General features: G+C 43.3%; 1 protein-coding gene across 1 annotated transcript in view; it reads left to right on the top strand.

Moving 5' to 3' along the window:
• Nucleotides 1–14740, top strand: part of raraa (retinoic acid receptor, alpha a) — a gene marked incomplete at its 5' end in the record, with an annotated part of 18060 nt that extends 3320 nt beyond the window's left edge. Inside the window, 5 exons of the mRNA XM_084322344.1 lie at nucleotides 1242–1402; nucleotides 3679–3855; nucleotides 8810–9014; nucleotides 11828–11986; nucleotides 14355–14740. Coding sequence (XP_084178470.1) covers nucleotides 1242–1402; nucleotides 3679–3855; nucleotides 8810–9014; nucleotides 11828–11986; nucleotides 14355–14560 — 908 coding nt within the window. The 3' untranslated portion in view covers nucleotides 14561–14740. The remainder of the gene's footprint in view (nucleotides 1–1241; nucleotides 1403–3678; nucleotides 3856–8809; nucleotides 9015–11827; nucleotides 11987–14354) is intronic.
• Between the last annotated feature and the right edge of the window lie 1714 nt (nucleotides 14741–16454).

The raw sequence follows: 16454 nt of genomic DNA, 5'->3' as shown, positions 1-16454 counted from the left end.
TGTCATATTATGTTATTAGATTAGCCAGGACCCCTAATGAAAGCTGTGTCCATTTGTCAGCCTTATGGATGGGTTGTTCCCACACCACTATTTATCACCTAGCGCTCCACCCCAACCCCCTCCCCTCCCCCTCCCCCCTCCCTCCACTACACCCTCTACCACCACACACACACACACCACACATAGACACACACACACACACCGCACAGTCACAACACGTACACGCTTCAGAGCCACACATCCCAGGATAGTAGAGGTGGGGGGTGTTCGGGAAGGGGGGGGTAAGGGGGGGGGGGTGGGGGTTGGATAGGACCCTATAATGGGATTCTGATGACTAAATACCCTGCCTGGTGTTTTTGTCATTTGGGGTGAGCACCATTCCCAGCTCCGGGCGCCTGGAGGGAAATGACATTCCTCGCTCCCTAAGGATTATTTCAAGGCTTTTTTTTTTACTCCCCTGTTTTCCCCCCCTCTCCATTATAATGCCCCCTGCACCCCGCACCCCCCCCCCCCCCTTTTCTCTCTGATGGAGTCGTCACCAACCATTTATCTTTGAGCCATCGGATAAGAGGCGGGGAGATGGTGTTTTCTACTGCTCTTTAGCTACAGAACACTAGCAAGATCCTCTCTCTCCCCTCTCTCTCTCTCTCTCTCTCTCTCACTCTCTCTCTCTCTCTATCTCTATCTCTATCTCTCTCTCTCCCTCTCCCCCCCCCCCTCTCTCTCTCTCTCCCTCTCTACTACACTATATCATCTCCCCCCGCTCTCGTCTAGCTCGCACCGCCCCGCTAGCTTACATGGCCTCCCGCTCACGTCGCTGGCACGGCCTCGCGTTTCATACATCTCTCCCCCTCCGCGCCGCATCGTGTCGTGGTTTGAAGAAGCGTCCGCGAACCGGAGACGTCATTTCGGTCATTGTTCTTGTTCTCTACACCGAAACGTGAAGCCACTGGTCTCAGTGACCTCGTAGGACGATTTCACCGCACCGCCCTGTGATTCAGACGTGTTGTTTTCATTCATACCACACGGTGCGTGGCGTACAACACAGCGTATGTACGAAGAGATGATTACTACATGAACCCAGAAGTGAAGGCCTCTTCAAGCGCTTCCCGAGCGGGTTTCCCCTTTCACGACGTTCCCCCTTCATGTCTTCATGTGTCTCTTAACCCCCATTATCATAGAACTCTTTGGTCCTAACCCTCTCTCTCTCTCTCTCTCTCTCTCTCTCTCTCTCCATTTAGCGGTGAGGAATGACCGGAACAAGAAGAAGAAGGACGAGAAGAAGCAGGAGTGTACGGAGAGCTACGTTCTGAGTCCGGACACGGAGCAGATGATCGACAGGGTCCGCAAGGCGCATCAGGAGACCTTCCCCTCGCTCTGTCAGCTCGGAAAATACACCACGGTCAGCGACGCATCAGTCTGTGTGTGTGTGTGTGTGTGTGTGTGTGTGTGTGTGTGTGTGTGTGTGACGCTTAGACCAAGGGATTCTCAAAACGCTGTCAGTCCCGGACCCAAATAGAGTGACCGTAGTCTTGTCCTTGTAGATCTAAGGTAAATAAAAAGGTAGTGGACCCACCGGAAGCGGGGCCTGTGAGCCGTGTTGTGTCCCTCCTACCCAGTGCCCGTAGTTTAAGAAGCGCTGACGTACTCCCATGCATGCGGGGCCGGACCTAGCACACTTGGTGCCCTAGGCAAGCTTCACCCCTGGCGCCCCCCAATAAATGTTATGTTAGATACTTTTTTTAAATGTCAAAATATTGGTTGCCGATATAGAAGGGGGCGCAACAATGTCTGCCCAGCAAAAAAAAAAAAAAAAATTAATAATAATATATATATTATTTTTTTGCTGGATGTAGTTTTTGGGCCTTCCCTCTGGGTGGCGCTCTAGGCAACCGCCTATGTTGCCCATAGGAAGCTCCGCCCCTGCATGCATGCTAGGTACTGTACACACTCCTGCCGTTGACCTTGACTCAAGGTGCTGGCGTTACCACTGGAGCTGGTCCCCAGGGCGCCCGTCTGCTGCTAGGTCGTTAGGATGGATCAAATGCAGAGGGATAATCTCCCCACAGGGATTAATACAGTATAACTATATATATATATATATATATATATATATATATATATATATATATATATATATATATATATATACATACAGTATAACTCAACCTAACGCATTGCGCGTGTTACTGGGTATGAATGTCGCCACTTGCAATGATAATGAAAAGTCTCTCTCTCATACACTCTGTACCCTGTACAGTACCTCTCATACACTGTACCCTGTACAGTACCTCTCATACACTGTACCCTGTACAGTACCTCTTATACACTCTGTACAGTACTTCTAATACATTCTGTACCCCGTACAGTACCTCTAATAATAATAATAATAATTCATTACATTTATATAGCGCTTTTCTAGACACTCAAAGCGCTCCCCACAATGTAGGGTGGAAATTGCCTCCTTCACCACCACTCTCATACACTCTGTACCCCATATAGTACCTCTAATACACTCTGTACCCCATATAGTACCTCTAATACACTCTGTACCCCATATAGTACCTCTAATACACTCTGTACCCCATATAGTACCTCTAATACACTCTGTACCCCATATAGTACCTCTAATACACTCTGTACCTCATATAGTACCTCTAATACACTCTGTACCCCATAATATAGTACCTCTAATACACTCCACTACTCCCCTGTATAAATACGTTGTCAGCTTGTCATTCTACAGAGATCCAGGGCATTCGTTGCTCTACTCTGAATCTCTCCAACGCTGCTGCAACAACATGTGCTTTTATTAAAGTCCACCCTCAGCCAAAAGGCTCTTGTCTTCCGTGTCCGTGAATAATGTGTTTAGATCGCTCCCCAGCCCCCCCCCCCCCCCCCCCCCCCCGGTGAGCGTCCCCGCTCCGAGCCTAAAACCCACGGACAGTTGATTGCCCTATAAGTTGCGATGCTCACGCGAGAATGGAGAGAAAGAAAGAAAGCCAACCTTAAAAGTATTATCGAGCGAACATTTGATTTTATTTTATTTGATTAGGGATCCCCATTAGCTGGTGCGATAGCAACCAGCTAGTCTTCCTGGGGTCCACACACAAAAAAACATACAAAAACAATCACTATTGCAAAAAACGAAATTATTAAAAATCAGTACACACAATGCATAATGAACCTACTGTAACAATTAATATAGCTAAAATTACATTAGTGTAAAACAAAACAAAAAATTACTTTACAGTGTTAAAAACAATTTAAAAACAATTTAAGATTATTTTTAAAGGTGAATCTACTGTAAATGCAGCAGAGGTTCCGAGGCAGGCCATTCCACAGAGTTAATGCTCTAAAAATAAAAGTTCTCCCCAAAGCGCTGGTTCTAGGACCTGGCAATTCAAGCTGCCCACTACTGGAACCTCTAGTGTAATGCTCGTGCACAGTATTACTATAAACAATCTGTTTATGTATAGAAACAGGGATCCAATGACACGGGATCCTATTTAAAATAAACATTTCAATCTGTCCTCGTCTGTCCTCCCTCCTGTCTGTCCCTCGTCTGTCCTCCTGTCTGTCCTCCCTCCTGTCCTCCCTCCTGTCCTCCCTCCTGTCTGTCCCTCCCTCCTGTCTGTCCTCCCTCCTGTCTGTCCCTCCCCTGTCTCACGGCACCAGAGTAACAGCTCGGAGCGCCGCGTGTCGCTGGACGTGGACCTGTGGGACAAGTTCAGCGAGCTGTCCACCAAGTGCATCATCAAGACGGTGGAGTTCGCCAAGCAGCTGCCCGGCTTCACCACGCTGACCATCGCCGACCAGATCACCCTGCTCAAAGCCGCCTGTCTGGACATCCTGGTACGTCTCCTCCTCACCGCCGCGCCGCACCGCTCCCTCCCCTCTGCTCAGAGAGACCGGCTGGATTAGATTATTATTTAAAAAAAAAAAAAATTATGTTTTTGCACAAATCTTACATTTATCTCAACTTTTCAACAGTGTGCCATCAAACTCACTTTTCTTTTTTAACATACAAAACAAACATATTACTTAGACAGACATACCAAAAACAGACATGGAAATTAAACTATACTTACAAAAAATAAAAATAAAATAATAATAATATGCATATATGCCTATAGGCTATACACACGTACATATGGCATGGGAGAAATATTTCACCTCTTGCTTACATGATGGGCTGGATTAGATTCTAATGTATTGTCCCTTGAGTGGTATAATGTTTAGATTAGATTCACATCTATTGTCATCATACAGCACAAGTACAGTACAGCGAAAATAAGTTTGTCATCCAACCACAGTGCAAATGTAACAGTAAAGTGCAACAGTGATATACAATGTACAGGTGATTAAACTGGGTATATAGAATATATAAATTAGTACTACTGAGTAATAGTGCTAATCATATGTATGTACAGAGTTGTAGTATTAATATGTACAGTGATACAGGTGTAAAGACACTATGGTAGTAAGTCATACTGGCCAGCAGCGTAACTAGTAGGAGTAGGTAAGGGATATGTACAGTAGAGATATAGTATCTATCTACAGGTATGTAACAAGGGTTATATACAGGTATGTACAGACAGATGTGGATAGATATATATACGGTAAGAATAAATATATATATATATGTACGGTATATACAGCATTATTGTACATGCTATCATGCAGAGTTATATGCAGGTGTAAATATATAGAAGGATTATATGCAAGTATATTCAGACAGTTATGGATATATATGCTGTAAATATAAATGTGTATATATACAGCACTATCTTCCAGGGCTATATGGGTTATATGTAGGTATATAAGTAGGTAGGAGGAGGTTGGGGGAGACAGTGGCTCAGGAAGAAGAGCGGTTGTCCTTGAGCAAGACACTTAACCCCTAACTGCTCCCGATGAGCATGTTGTGCTCCTTGCATGGTCGCCTCTGTGTGCCTCGTAGGGCTGAACGATTAATCCATTTTAAATCGAAATCTTCAGAGAGGGCGAGTACGGAAAAAAAGGTACCGCTGGGTACCGGTATCGATTCCCAGGTCAAAAGAAACATTTTCAGGCTCGGTGTCCCGAACAGACCCAGTGCGTAGGCCAGATGCAAGCCTACCAAAAAAAATATTATAATCGCAAATTTAATCGCAATCGCAATTAGATTATTTCCCAAAATCGTGCATCCCTAGTGCCTCGTGTGTGAACGGGTAAAGTGTGAGGAACAACAAATTGTAAAGCGCTTTGGATAAAAGCTGCTCTATAAATGCACCGTTTACCATTTAGATGTGGATATATTATATATATTTTAGGGCTGTCAAAGTTAATGCTTTAATTTTGGAGATTAATTTAAATGATTTAAAGCTTTAAAAAAATGTATCTAGATTAATCTATGGAGTGAAACATTTTCAATGTTCTGAACTTTCAGCAGTATATTTGCTTGTTCTTTATTTGCATCGACTCATGCACCTTTTTGAAAATCATCTGACATGAAGATGGAACACATTTTTGTTGTTAATATGATTTATTACATGGCGTTTTCACATTCGTCGAAATGCTGGCTTGTGATTGGTCAATAGCCCCCCGACAGCGGTCATTATTACACAATAATGACCGCTGTGGGACAATAATGACCGATGTGCGCAGCTGTTCGCAATCAAGCCCACATCAGTGCAGCAAATCAGACACACCTGCCGCGGCTGCACTGACAGCGGAGTGTGTGTGACGATTACAGCGGAGCCAGAACAGAGGCTGCCCGCGATAATAATAATCACTTTATTTGGGCTGACAGAGCCACAGAACTGCGATTTGTCAAATGAATTAGGTATATTGTTAGTAAGTTAGCCATGTAATAAGCGGGATAATGTATAGCTTTACTCGGTCATCATCGCAAAATAATTGACCTTCACTGACGTTTAAAACACCTCGCCGAGGCGGCTCGGTATTTTAAACTACGTGTCGGTCAATTATTTTGCGACAATGACCTCGTAGCCATACATTATCCCTTACTTATATTACTGGTAGTTCATACAAGACATTATCGTCCTCTAAGCCAATCTGCACTTTAACAGGCCCGGGTTGTTTTTATTTCTGTTAGCGCCGCGGATATAAGAAAGAGGTCTAGTTGAGTCAATGTTGATGGTTTTGTTGAACATTTGTATTTCACAGGAGAGAAACTGTATTCAAAGAAAGCTATTAAAATAGTCTTTGAATCTAAATATACTTTCTTTGTGTCGATTTTACATTAATTCCATGATTTTACTCGAGTACATATCTGTTACAAGCTTCGGTCTCAAGTAGAAAAATGCGATTTTTTAATCTAGATTAATCTAGAAAATTGTGAGATTAATTAGTAAAAAAAAAAAATCTATTGACAGCACTAATATATTTATATTTATATATGAATGATAGATATGCGTCTCTAGACCTTGTGCTGCCCCACAGCGGTGGTCTCTGTTGAGTCATTACATCCTCGTAGGGGGGAAGACGGGAGGTATTGTGTTTCTTGTGTGTTGTTTTTGTGTGTGTTTGCACATGTTTTACCACCACGTCGGTTTTTCCCCGAGACCGCTTAGTGGCGGTTTAACGACGGAGGGCGTGAAAGAAATACGAGCGTGTTTAGTTGGGCCGCCGGGACAAATATGAATCCAGGACTTTGACCTAGAATAGCTCCTGGCAGGAGCAGACAAGCCCAGTCCTCTTGCCTGCTCGGCTGGTGTTAGATAAGATAAAGATAACATATTCCTTTTATTGATCTCCTTGGGGGAATTCGGGGCATCATAGCAGCAGCACGGGGGAGGGGAGTTCCATTTATCTGAACTCATAAGTTATTGGTTACTTTGAAGAAGAGTATGTTGCAAAAAATGTATGAAGATGATATACTTTCCCATTTGAAGCCTCCTAATCAGAGCAGCATAACTGGACCACATACCACTTTAACATCACCTTTCATCAGAGCAGCATAACTGGACCACATACCACTTTAACATAACCTTTAATCAGAGCAGCATAACTGGACATCATACCACTTTAACATAACCTTTAATCAGAGCAGCATAACTGGACCACATACTGTACCACTTTAACATAACCTTTAATCAGAGCAGCATAACTGGACATCATACCACTTTAACATAACCTTTAATCAGAGCAGCATAACTGGACATCATACCACTTTAACATAACCTTTAATCAGAGCAGCATAACTGGACCACATACCACTTTAACATAACCTTTAATCAGAGCAGCATAACTGGACATCATACCACTTTAACATAACCTTTAATCAAAGCAGCATAACTGGACATCATACCACTTTAACATAACCTTTCATCAGAGCAGCATAACTGGACCACATACCACTTTAACATAACCTTTAATCAGAGAAGCATAACTGGACATCATACCACTTTAACATAACCTTTAATCAGAGCAGCATAACTGGACCACATACCACTTTAACATAACCTTTAATCAGAGCAGCATAACTGGACCACATACCACTTTAACATAACCTGTAGAGGTCAATGGTTCGAGGGTTGAATGCTCCCGAGCACTGGAATACACAAACTTCATGTAGAATGCCTACTTTTACTTTAGATATTTAAGTACATTCAATAGCAAATACTTCTCTACTTTTACTTTAATGGGGGACTTCTACTTTTACCAGAGTACTATCTGGATATTTCTACTTTTACTTAAGTAAAGGAACTGTGTACTTCTTCCACCACTGCCTATGGGTTATATTATACGTTACAATAAATATAGGCAATAAAGAATTTGAATCTGAATATATACTATGAGTAAAAGTAAACCGTATACACAAGGTGCCCTAACTGGCATGATATACGTCATACGCTGTATAGTCTGTGCAGGTTTTGGTTAAGAGTCAGACACCATCACATGTGATGAACTCCCACATACGTTCTTACCAGTGTATCCTAGATAAAAACAGAACAGGGTAATTCTGCATTTTGCTATGATGCCCCTCTAGCTCATGGAATGAACTCCAACAGTCCTTAAAGCTTGAGATTCTCCCCTCTGTTGCAGAGTTTAAAACCTTGATCTCCAACCTTTGTCAATCAAGTTGTACATGTTTTAATTGATTTGTTATCCTTACTTTACTTGTCTTATTGTTATTTGATATGCCTTTTCTTTTGCTTAACTCTGTATGTACACTCGACGTGACTGTAATCGAGGGAAACCTCAGTTGCCTTTCGAGTTTAAATAAAGGTTTGAAATTAAATTAAATTAAATTACAGACTAGGGCTGACCCCGATTAGTCGAATAGTCGACTAATCGATCGAAAGGAGCCGTAGTCGACTGCCAACCTCTTAGTCGAATGCAAAAAAAAAAAAAGTATAATGTTATTATTATTATATATTTTTGTATCATTCTTTCCTAAAGCAAGGCCTAGAAGCGTGGCTAACGCTAATGGTGCGCATACCAGCGAGGCTAACTGACTAAGAAAACAGGCACAGAGGCACTGAAAGAGGATTTCACCCGTCTAATGAACACACTAGACAAATATCAAGATGTGTCCATCAGTGAACCAATTGCATGCTTTTGCAGAGGACAAGAAGCCTTCTGTCGACTCCTTCAGACATTAAGCACGCCCCACAGCCCAAATGGAATGATAAAAAGAATTAAATTATTTATATTTTTTGCATTCTATGGGGGGGGGTAGTCGACATCGGCAAATTTCGGCCAATCAAAGTCGACTATCCACATCCTTAGTCGGGGACAGCCCTATTACAGACGCTGTATAACGGTCTTCCCGCCCTCCTCCTCCCCCCCCCCCCCCCCCCAGATTCTGCGGATCTGTACGCGGTATACGCCGGAGCAGGACACCATGACCTTCTCGGACGGCCTGACGCTGAACCGAACCCAGATGCACAACGCGGGGTTCGGCCCGCTCACCGACCTGGTGTTCGCCTTCGCCAACCAGCTCCTCCCCCTGGAGATGGACGACGCAGAGACGGGCTTGCTCAGCGCCATCTGTCTGCTGTGCGGAGGTATGATGACACCCCTCAGTACCTCAGAACCCCCAGAACCTGGCAACATAATAATAATAACACTATTTGTATAGAACCTTTCATATCCCCCCCACCCAGCACGCCACGTATTCCAGCGCATGCCCTCAGGTCGCTACAGGTCCATGTTAACCAGACACACACACGCTTCACAAACAGTTTTTTCCCCACAGCAGTCCGAACACTAAACACCCTGGCCCGACCAACCATCGTTGTGTGGCATTAACATGTATCTTGTATCTTGTATATGGGAATTGCAGCTCAAAGTGCTTCATAGCAGTAGAAAAGACTAAATGAGCACAAAGACTGGCAGATCAAGGGCAATGCATAAAGTGCAGACATAAAAGGCAGGGATGTAAAAAGTACCCAGAAATTATACTTAAGTGAAAGTATGGGTACCGTCTCAAAATCGTACTCAAGTAAAAGTCAGAGTATCTGGCTAAAAACACACTTGAGTAAAAGTCAAATGTTTCTACTTTTAAATGTACTTAAGTATTAAAAAGTAAAAGTAAAAACTTTTGTTCTGACCGTCTATTCTTCTTTTAATCAAAGATCCCCACTTTCTAGTCTTGCACAAGGACCAATCAGCATGGGTATGGGCGGGTTCATTTTCCATTGATGGGGATTTGATTGGCTGTTTTTAAATAAAGTGCGGCCGCAGGATTAATAACGTTAACGTTAGTTCGGCCGGAGAAACAAATATACTAATTCAAATGGTTGGACCTGCGAGATTTGTACTTTGTACGTCTGCAGGTCGGCATTTTAAATGTAAGGAGTAAAAAGTATGTTTTTTTTCCTCTGAAATGTAATTGAGTAAAAGTACAAGTACACAAACGTAATAATACTTGAGTAAAGTACAAATCCCCCAAAACAGTACTTAAGTATTGTAACGAAGTACAATTACTCAAGTACTTCACACCCCTGATAAAAGGTATGGCTAGGGTAATAGTAGAAGACATAAATACAGGCAATACAAATGATAGTACAGTAGAAAAGTAAGAAATAGTCAGTGTAAACAATATAATTAACTCTGAATATACGCATATGAGCAAGTATATTATATATACGTCACCATAGATATTCATCATATGGGGTTCCTGGGCAGAGGAACTGTCTGCATGGCCTACCTAAAATACTACCTGTAGGAGTCGCTGTCCACAACGCCCGATCCCCACCCTTCAGTTTCCCTCCCCGTAATACGGCCAATGTGTATTACTGCGGACGACCAGCTAAACTGAAAACAATGTGGAGAGCTGGATTCGAACACGCGAACCCAGCGTCTCCACATTGGTGGCGAGTGCCTTGCCCACTACACCACCTAGCCGCCCCCCAAGCCGTTCAAACATTTAAAAGCATTTAGCAGCGCACACACATTCTTCTCTTTTATTTTCATTTCAGGTAGTTGTACCTTAACACATTGGATGCCACGGACGCTTTTTGTCGTTAGTTCATGCCGACCTTTGAGTGCCCCCGACGCTATATAGCGTCTGTTTGTCGTTTTTTTTTTATTGCCGATTTTAGCCTCGGGTTAGTGCTGCAGAGTCTCTCTGAGCTCAATTGGGAAGATACCGCCCCCTATTGTCTCTCCCTGTGTAACTGCACCCCATTACTTAGTTTAGAGTAGACTGATGCAGGGGGAGTGGTCAGTTTGCTCATTTTACTTTTCCGTCAAGCCAACTGAAAAGACCAAGTGATCGCCGGCCATCAGAACAGCGTGGATTATGTATTTACAGTACCAACACTGTAATCAATAAGCGTGATCGATATTTGGAATGGCGATCAGGAATTGGAATAATCTTTTTGGATAACATCTGATCTCAGGTAAGGAATTTATTTTACCAGTCTTAGGATAATCAGACCTGTTTTCACGGAGATATAAGCTTTTGCCCTATGCGTGTGTGTGTGTGTGTGTGCGCGGTGATCGCTGATGAGGAAATGAGAGAATATATTTTTCAGCCCGCCTCTATAGCGTGCGTAAGTACACATATACTATCGATAATCTAGCGTTTATTTGAAAACTATTCATAAATAGGCTGAAAATGACAACGTTTTTGTGTATGCTAGAATATTCCAGTAAATGCCGTTTATCACGGAATCTATATATTTTCCTTGAAAACGAGGGCTTTTCAAAATGCTATAAAACGAAAATGAACCGATAAAATGTTGACTGCAAACAAGTCATTGATAAACGACAGGCAGATTAGACACATAGCCATAATTTAAGAGAGAGATTATGCGTTCACAACGCTATCATTGAAGTGGGTGCTGGCATTCAACGGGGGTTTCCAATGTTAAATGGCTGGCACTCAAACTGTTAAGAGAATTGAAGGCTGGCATCTGTAAATGCAGATATAAGTACTTTATTCTTATTTTATTATTATTATTATTATTATTATTATTATTATTATTATTATTATTATTATTATTATTATTATCATTATTTTCTTTCCAATGAAATGAAAATCCGAAAATAAGTGGTATATGATGGAAAATATGAAAGTCAATGCTTGAAGGAAAATGAACTTCGGAAATCATTTTTAATTTTTTTAATTTACTGTTCTGTAAAAGTCTTGTCGAATGTAATGTTTTATGTTTTGTGTGGACCCCAGGAAGACTAGTTGTTGTCATGCAACAGCTAATAGGGGATCCTAATAAACTCAATTTAGCCATACACTATGTCCCTGGGCACGGAGGCGACAGCACCACCCGGTGGCCGAATGCAGACGTGACGGGGGTGACTGGGGTAACTGGAGCGCCGACCCCTGTGTGACCCCTGTGTGTTGTGAACCCCACAGATCGCCAGGACCTGGAGCAGGCGGACAAGGTGGACGTGCTGCAGGAGCCCCTCCTGGAGGCGCTGAAGATCTACGTGAGGAAGAGGAGGCCCCACAAACCACACATGTTCCCCAAGATGCTGATGAAGATCACGGACCTCCGGAGCATCAGCGCCAAAGGTCAGAGGTCATCGAGGGTTCACGTGGCCACAGGCTGTGAACTTCTAAATGTTGTGTTTATTATCGTTCTAATTCGTAACCCTTTCACGGCCACACTACAGAAGGTTAACCCTTTACTATCACACTTAACCGTCTGTAGTGTGATAGTAAAGGGTTCACCTTCTGTAGTGGGGCAGTGAAAGGGTTAACCCTTTGTCGTGTGGCAGTGAAAGGGTTAACCTGCTGTATTGTCGCAGTGAAAGGGTTAACCATTTGGTAGTGCTGCAGTGAAAGGGTTAAGTGCACGGGCAATGTTCCCCCGAGTCGAGTGAGAGAAGAAAGTGTTTCATTTGAAAATGCTATATATTTCATTTAATTTCGACCCTTTATTTATAAACTCGTGAGACACTGAGGTTACTCTCATTTACAGCAGCGACGAGCTCACAAAACAAGACACGGTTTATCAGCAGTTTCATACATATAGACACAATGAATAAGAATAAACGATAATAAAAAAATCACCTACGACGGTTACAAGTCGACACACGGTGGTCGGAGATCATACTTTTAAACGCAGCGAGAGAAGGAAGAACCTTCAGCTTCAGAGTCAGTCGGAGGGCGTTCCAGGTGTTGGAAGCATCAGAGGAGAAAGCAGCTTTTCCATAGTTCAGAGCAAACTGGAGGAACCCTAAGAACCAACCAAGTCGTTTGAACGTGTAGAAGAGGTTCCATGATTCCATTCCAACAGTGATGTGATGTAAGAGGGACGTTTAGGACAGAAAAAAACGTACCGTCTTCTACTATCATGCACTCTTCCACTAAACTATCTTCCTTGTCTATATTACTACAGTACCTACTATACTAATATGTCTCTACTACTATGCAATCAACACTGCAGCGCCCACGTTTCAACACTGTTTGATGAACATTGTTACTCAGCTGACGGAGTTGAACCCTTCCTCCCTACTGACTTGTCGTAAGTCGCTTTGGATAAAAGGTTCAGCTAAAATGACTCAATGTAAATGTTTACCAATAAGGACTTCCATAGAGACATTGACTTCAGTGACTTCTTTTACATTTACATTTATTCATTTAGCTGAACCTTTCATCCAAAGCGACGTAAAAGTTCTGTACGACAAGTCAACAGGGAGGAAGGGTTCAACTCTCAATCAGCTGAGTAACAATGTTCATCAAACAGTGTTGAAACGTGGGTGCTGCAGTGTGTTGAGTGTACAGTAGTGGAGACATGTGTTATCAGTGTGTTGAGTGTACAGTAGTGGAGACATGTGTTATCAGTGTGTTGAGTGTACAGTAGTAGAGACATGTGTTATCAGTGTGTTGAGTGTACAGTAGTAGAGACATGTGTTATCAGTGTTGAGTGTACAGTAGTAGAGACATGTGTTATCAGTGTGTCGAGTGTACAGTAGCAGAGACATGTGTTATCAGTGTGTTGAGTGTACAGTAGTAGAGACATGTGTTATCAGTGTGTTGAGTGTACAGTAGCAGAGACATGTGTTATCAGTGTGTTGAGTGTACAGTAGTAGAGACATGTGTTATCAGTGTGTTGAGTGTACAGTAGTAGAGACATGTGTTATCAGTGTGTTGAGTGTACAGTAGTAGAGACATGTGTTATCAGTGTGTTGAGTGTACAGTAGTAGAGACATGTGTTATCAGTGTATTGAGTGTACAGTAGTAGAGACATGTGTTATCAGTGTTGAGTGTACAGTAGTAGAGACATGTGTTATCAGTGTGTTGAGTGTACAGTAGTAGAGACATGTGTTATCAGTGTGTTGAGTGTACAGTAGTAGAGACATGTGTTATCAGTGTATTGAGTGTACAGTAGTAGAGACATGTGTTATCAGTGTGTTGAGTGTACAGTAGTAGAGACATGTGTTATCAGTGTGTTGAGTGTACAGTAGTAGAGACATGTGTTATCAGTGTGTTGAGTGTACAGTAGTAGAGACATGTGTTATCAGTGTTGAGTGTACAGTAGTAGAGACATGTGTTATCAGTAGGGATGTCCGATATTATCGGCCGACCGATATTATCGGCCGATATCGGCAGTAAAATGTGATATCGGAAAATATCGGTATCGGTTTAAAAAAAAACAATAACAATATTTGTTATATATATATCCAGTGAAATTATTAGTTACCTGAAATTATTCTGTTTTTTGGGGGGGAAACCCTGCATATATCGGTTGATATCGGTATCGGAAATTAAGAGTTGGACAATATCGGAATATCGGTATCGGTAAAAAAGCCAATATCGAGCATCCCTAGTTATCAGTGTGTTGAGTGTACAGTAAACAGTTCCACGTGAGTTCCGACCTCGGTCACCTGACCTCTCCCTCCCCCCTCCTCTCCCCCCCCCCCCCCCCACCCCACAGGAGCGGAGCGAGTCATCACCCTGAAGATGGAGATCCCCGGCTCCATGCCGCCCCTCATCCAGGAGATGCTGGAGAACTCGGAGGGCCTGGTGGAGAGCGGCGCGGCCGGCGGGGGGAGTCGGTCCAGCGGGGCCCCCCCGGGCAGCTGCAGCCCCAGCCTGTCCCCCAGCTCCGCCCAGAGCAGTCCCGCCACACAGTCGCCGTAGCGACCCCGCCTCTCTTCACCCCCCCCCCCCCTTTTTACCACGTCCCTCTTTATCGTTTTATCGTTGACCCCCCCCCCTGACTGAACACAGGAGACAGGACGCGCTCCTCCTCCACCACCCCCCCCCTCTCTCCCCTCCGACGACCCTCCCGCTCTGCCCCACCCCCACTCTCGAGACACTGTCTGGACACAAGTGGAGAGGGGGGGGGGGGGGGCCGCGGGATTCCTTCGAGAGACCATACTGTAAACACTGCTGATATCTCCTTCCGTCCCCCCTCCCTCTCTGCACCCCCTGCCCCCCTCCTTAAAAGACTGTGTTACCTGGAAGCGCTACATCACGGATGCGCTACTTGGAAGCGTTACCTGGATGCATTACCTGGATGCGTTACCTGGAAGCGCTACTCGGATGGGACCCAGCGAGGCCGGTCACGAGAGCAGCTCCGTGTGGGGGGCGGGGCCAGAGACCAGACCAGACCAGGGGACAGAATGATTGGAAGAGAGAGGAGGGGGGGGGGGGGGGGGGGGGCGTGGCGTGGGACAGAAAGAAAAACGGACGAAGGGACGATACGTAACAGACAAGACTTTAACAGAAACACCAGACACTTTTTATGTTGTTGACGTTGTTGTTGAACTCTTTTGAGGCGGACAGCGGGCATGGGATCTGCCTAAAGACCTCCCACACACACACACACACACATATATACACACATATACACACACACACACACATATACACACAGACACATATACACACACACATATACACACACACCTCCTAAAAGACTCTGGGTCTTTTTTCCTTTTTCCAACTACGAAAAAGAAAATGAAAAAAAAAAACAGATTTCGTACAAAAGATATATAAATATATATAGCAAAGTTAAGGAACTATGGTGATTGACTTGTCCGTGACGGAATGGCAGGTTCAGGGGGTGGGTGGGGGGTGGGTTCGGGGAAGGGGAGAAAAAAAAAAGGACAAGTTTTCTGAGATTAGAAACTGTTTGATTCCTTCACTGTTTTATTCTTTTCATACGAGAGTATCGAGAGGAGCTGTTCCAGTTGTTTTACCACATACTGATTGTTGTTCTAATTAACAAAGAAAATAATAAAAAAGACGTTGAAATTACTCTTCAGATTTACACACACACCACACACACACACACACGCTCAAAACACACAAATATGCACAGAAAGAGTCGCGATGAATATCACATACTATTCCAGGTTGGGTTTGTTTTCCTTTTTCCTTTTTTTTTTTTGCAAAGAGAATGGAGAAAAAGAAATATGATTGTATGAACATGGTTGTATGATATGGTCACAGGTCCTTTCAAGAAATCAAATTAATGAAGATTCTTTATTAAGGTGTATTTTAAGTAACCTTTTGAGTTCTTGTATATAAGCTGTATTCATTTCTTTAAAAAACAAAAACAAACAAAAAAACAACAACAACTATGAAGAGTTTAGCCTTCACTCACATGATTAAAAAAAAAAAAAAAAAAAAGGAAAAAGAATACCTTTTACGTGTTTCGTTTTATAGGTTTGTGTTTTGAGAGGAAAGAAGAAAAGAAAAAACTAAAACAAGAGAAAATGTTTGAGCACATTTTACTGAAGGAAACGCATCCACTCCTCGTTCGTGTCCCGCTAGACACCGGGACGGACGCCACTAGCGACTCACGGCGGCTCGTACGGAAAACGGCTCGTCGCAAACAAGTTCACTCTCTCACCCCCCCCCCCCCCCCTCACCATTTCTTCTTTTTTTTGTCTTTTTTTTTTTTTAAACGTGTATTACCTAGATAACTAACTAGCACTCCGATCGGGGGCATAGCTTTTTAGATTTTCTTTTTTTTTGCCATGTAGCAGAAAGAGAGCAGGGCGGTTCTGTGTAACACGCGGAGCGG

The sequence above is a fragment of the Notolepis coatsorum genome, assembly GCF_963971535.1.
Source record: "Notolepis coatsorum genome assembly, chromosome: 10".
In the NCBI taxonomy this organism is placed as follows: domain Eukaryota; kingdom Metazoa; phylum Chordata; class Actinopteri; order Aulopiformes; family Paralepididae; genus Notolepis; species Notolepis coatsorum.
The sequence above is the reverse complement of the archived record's forward strand: the minus strand, read 5'-3'. Positions and strand labels throughout refer to the sequence as shown.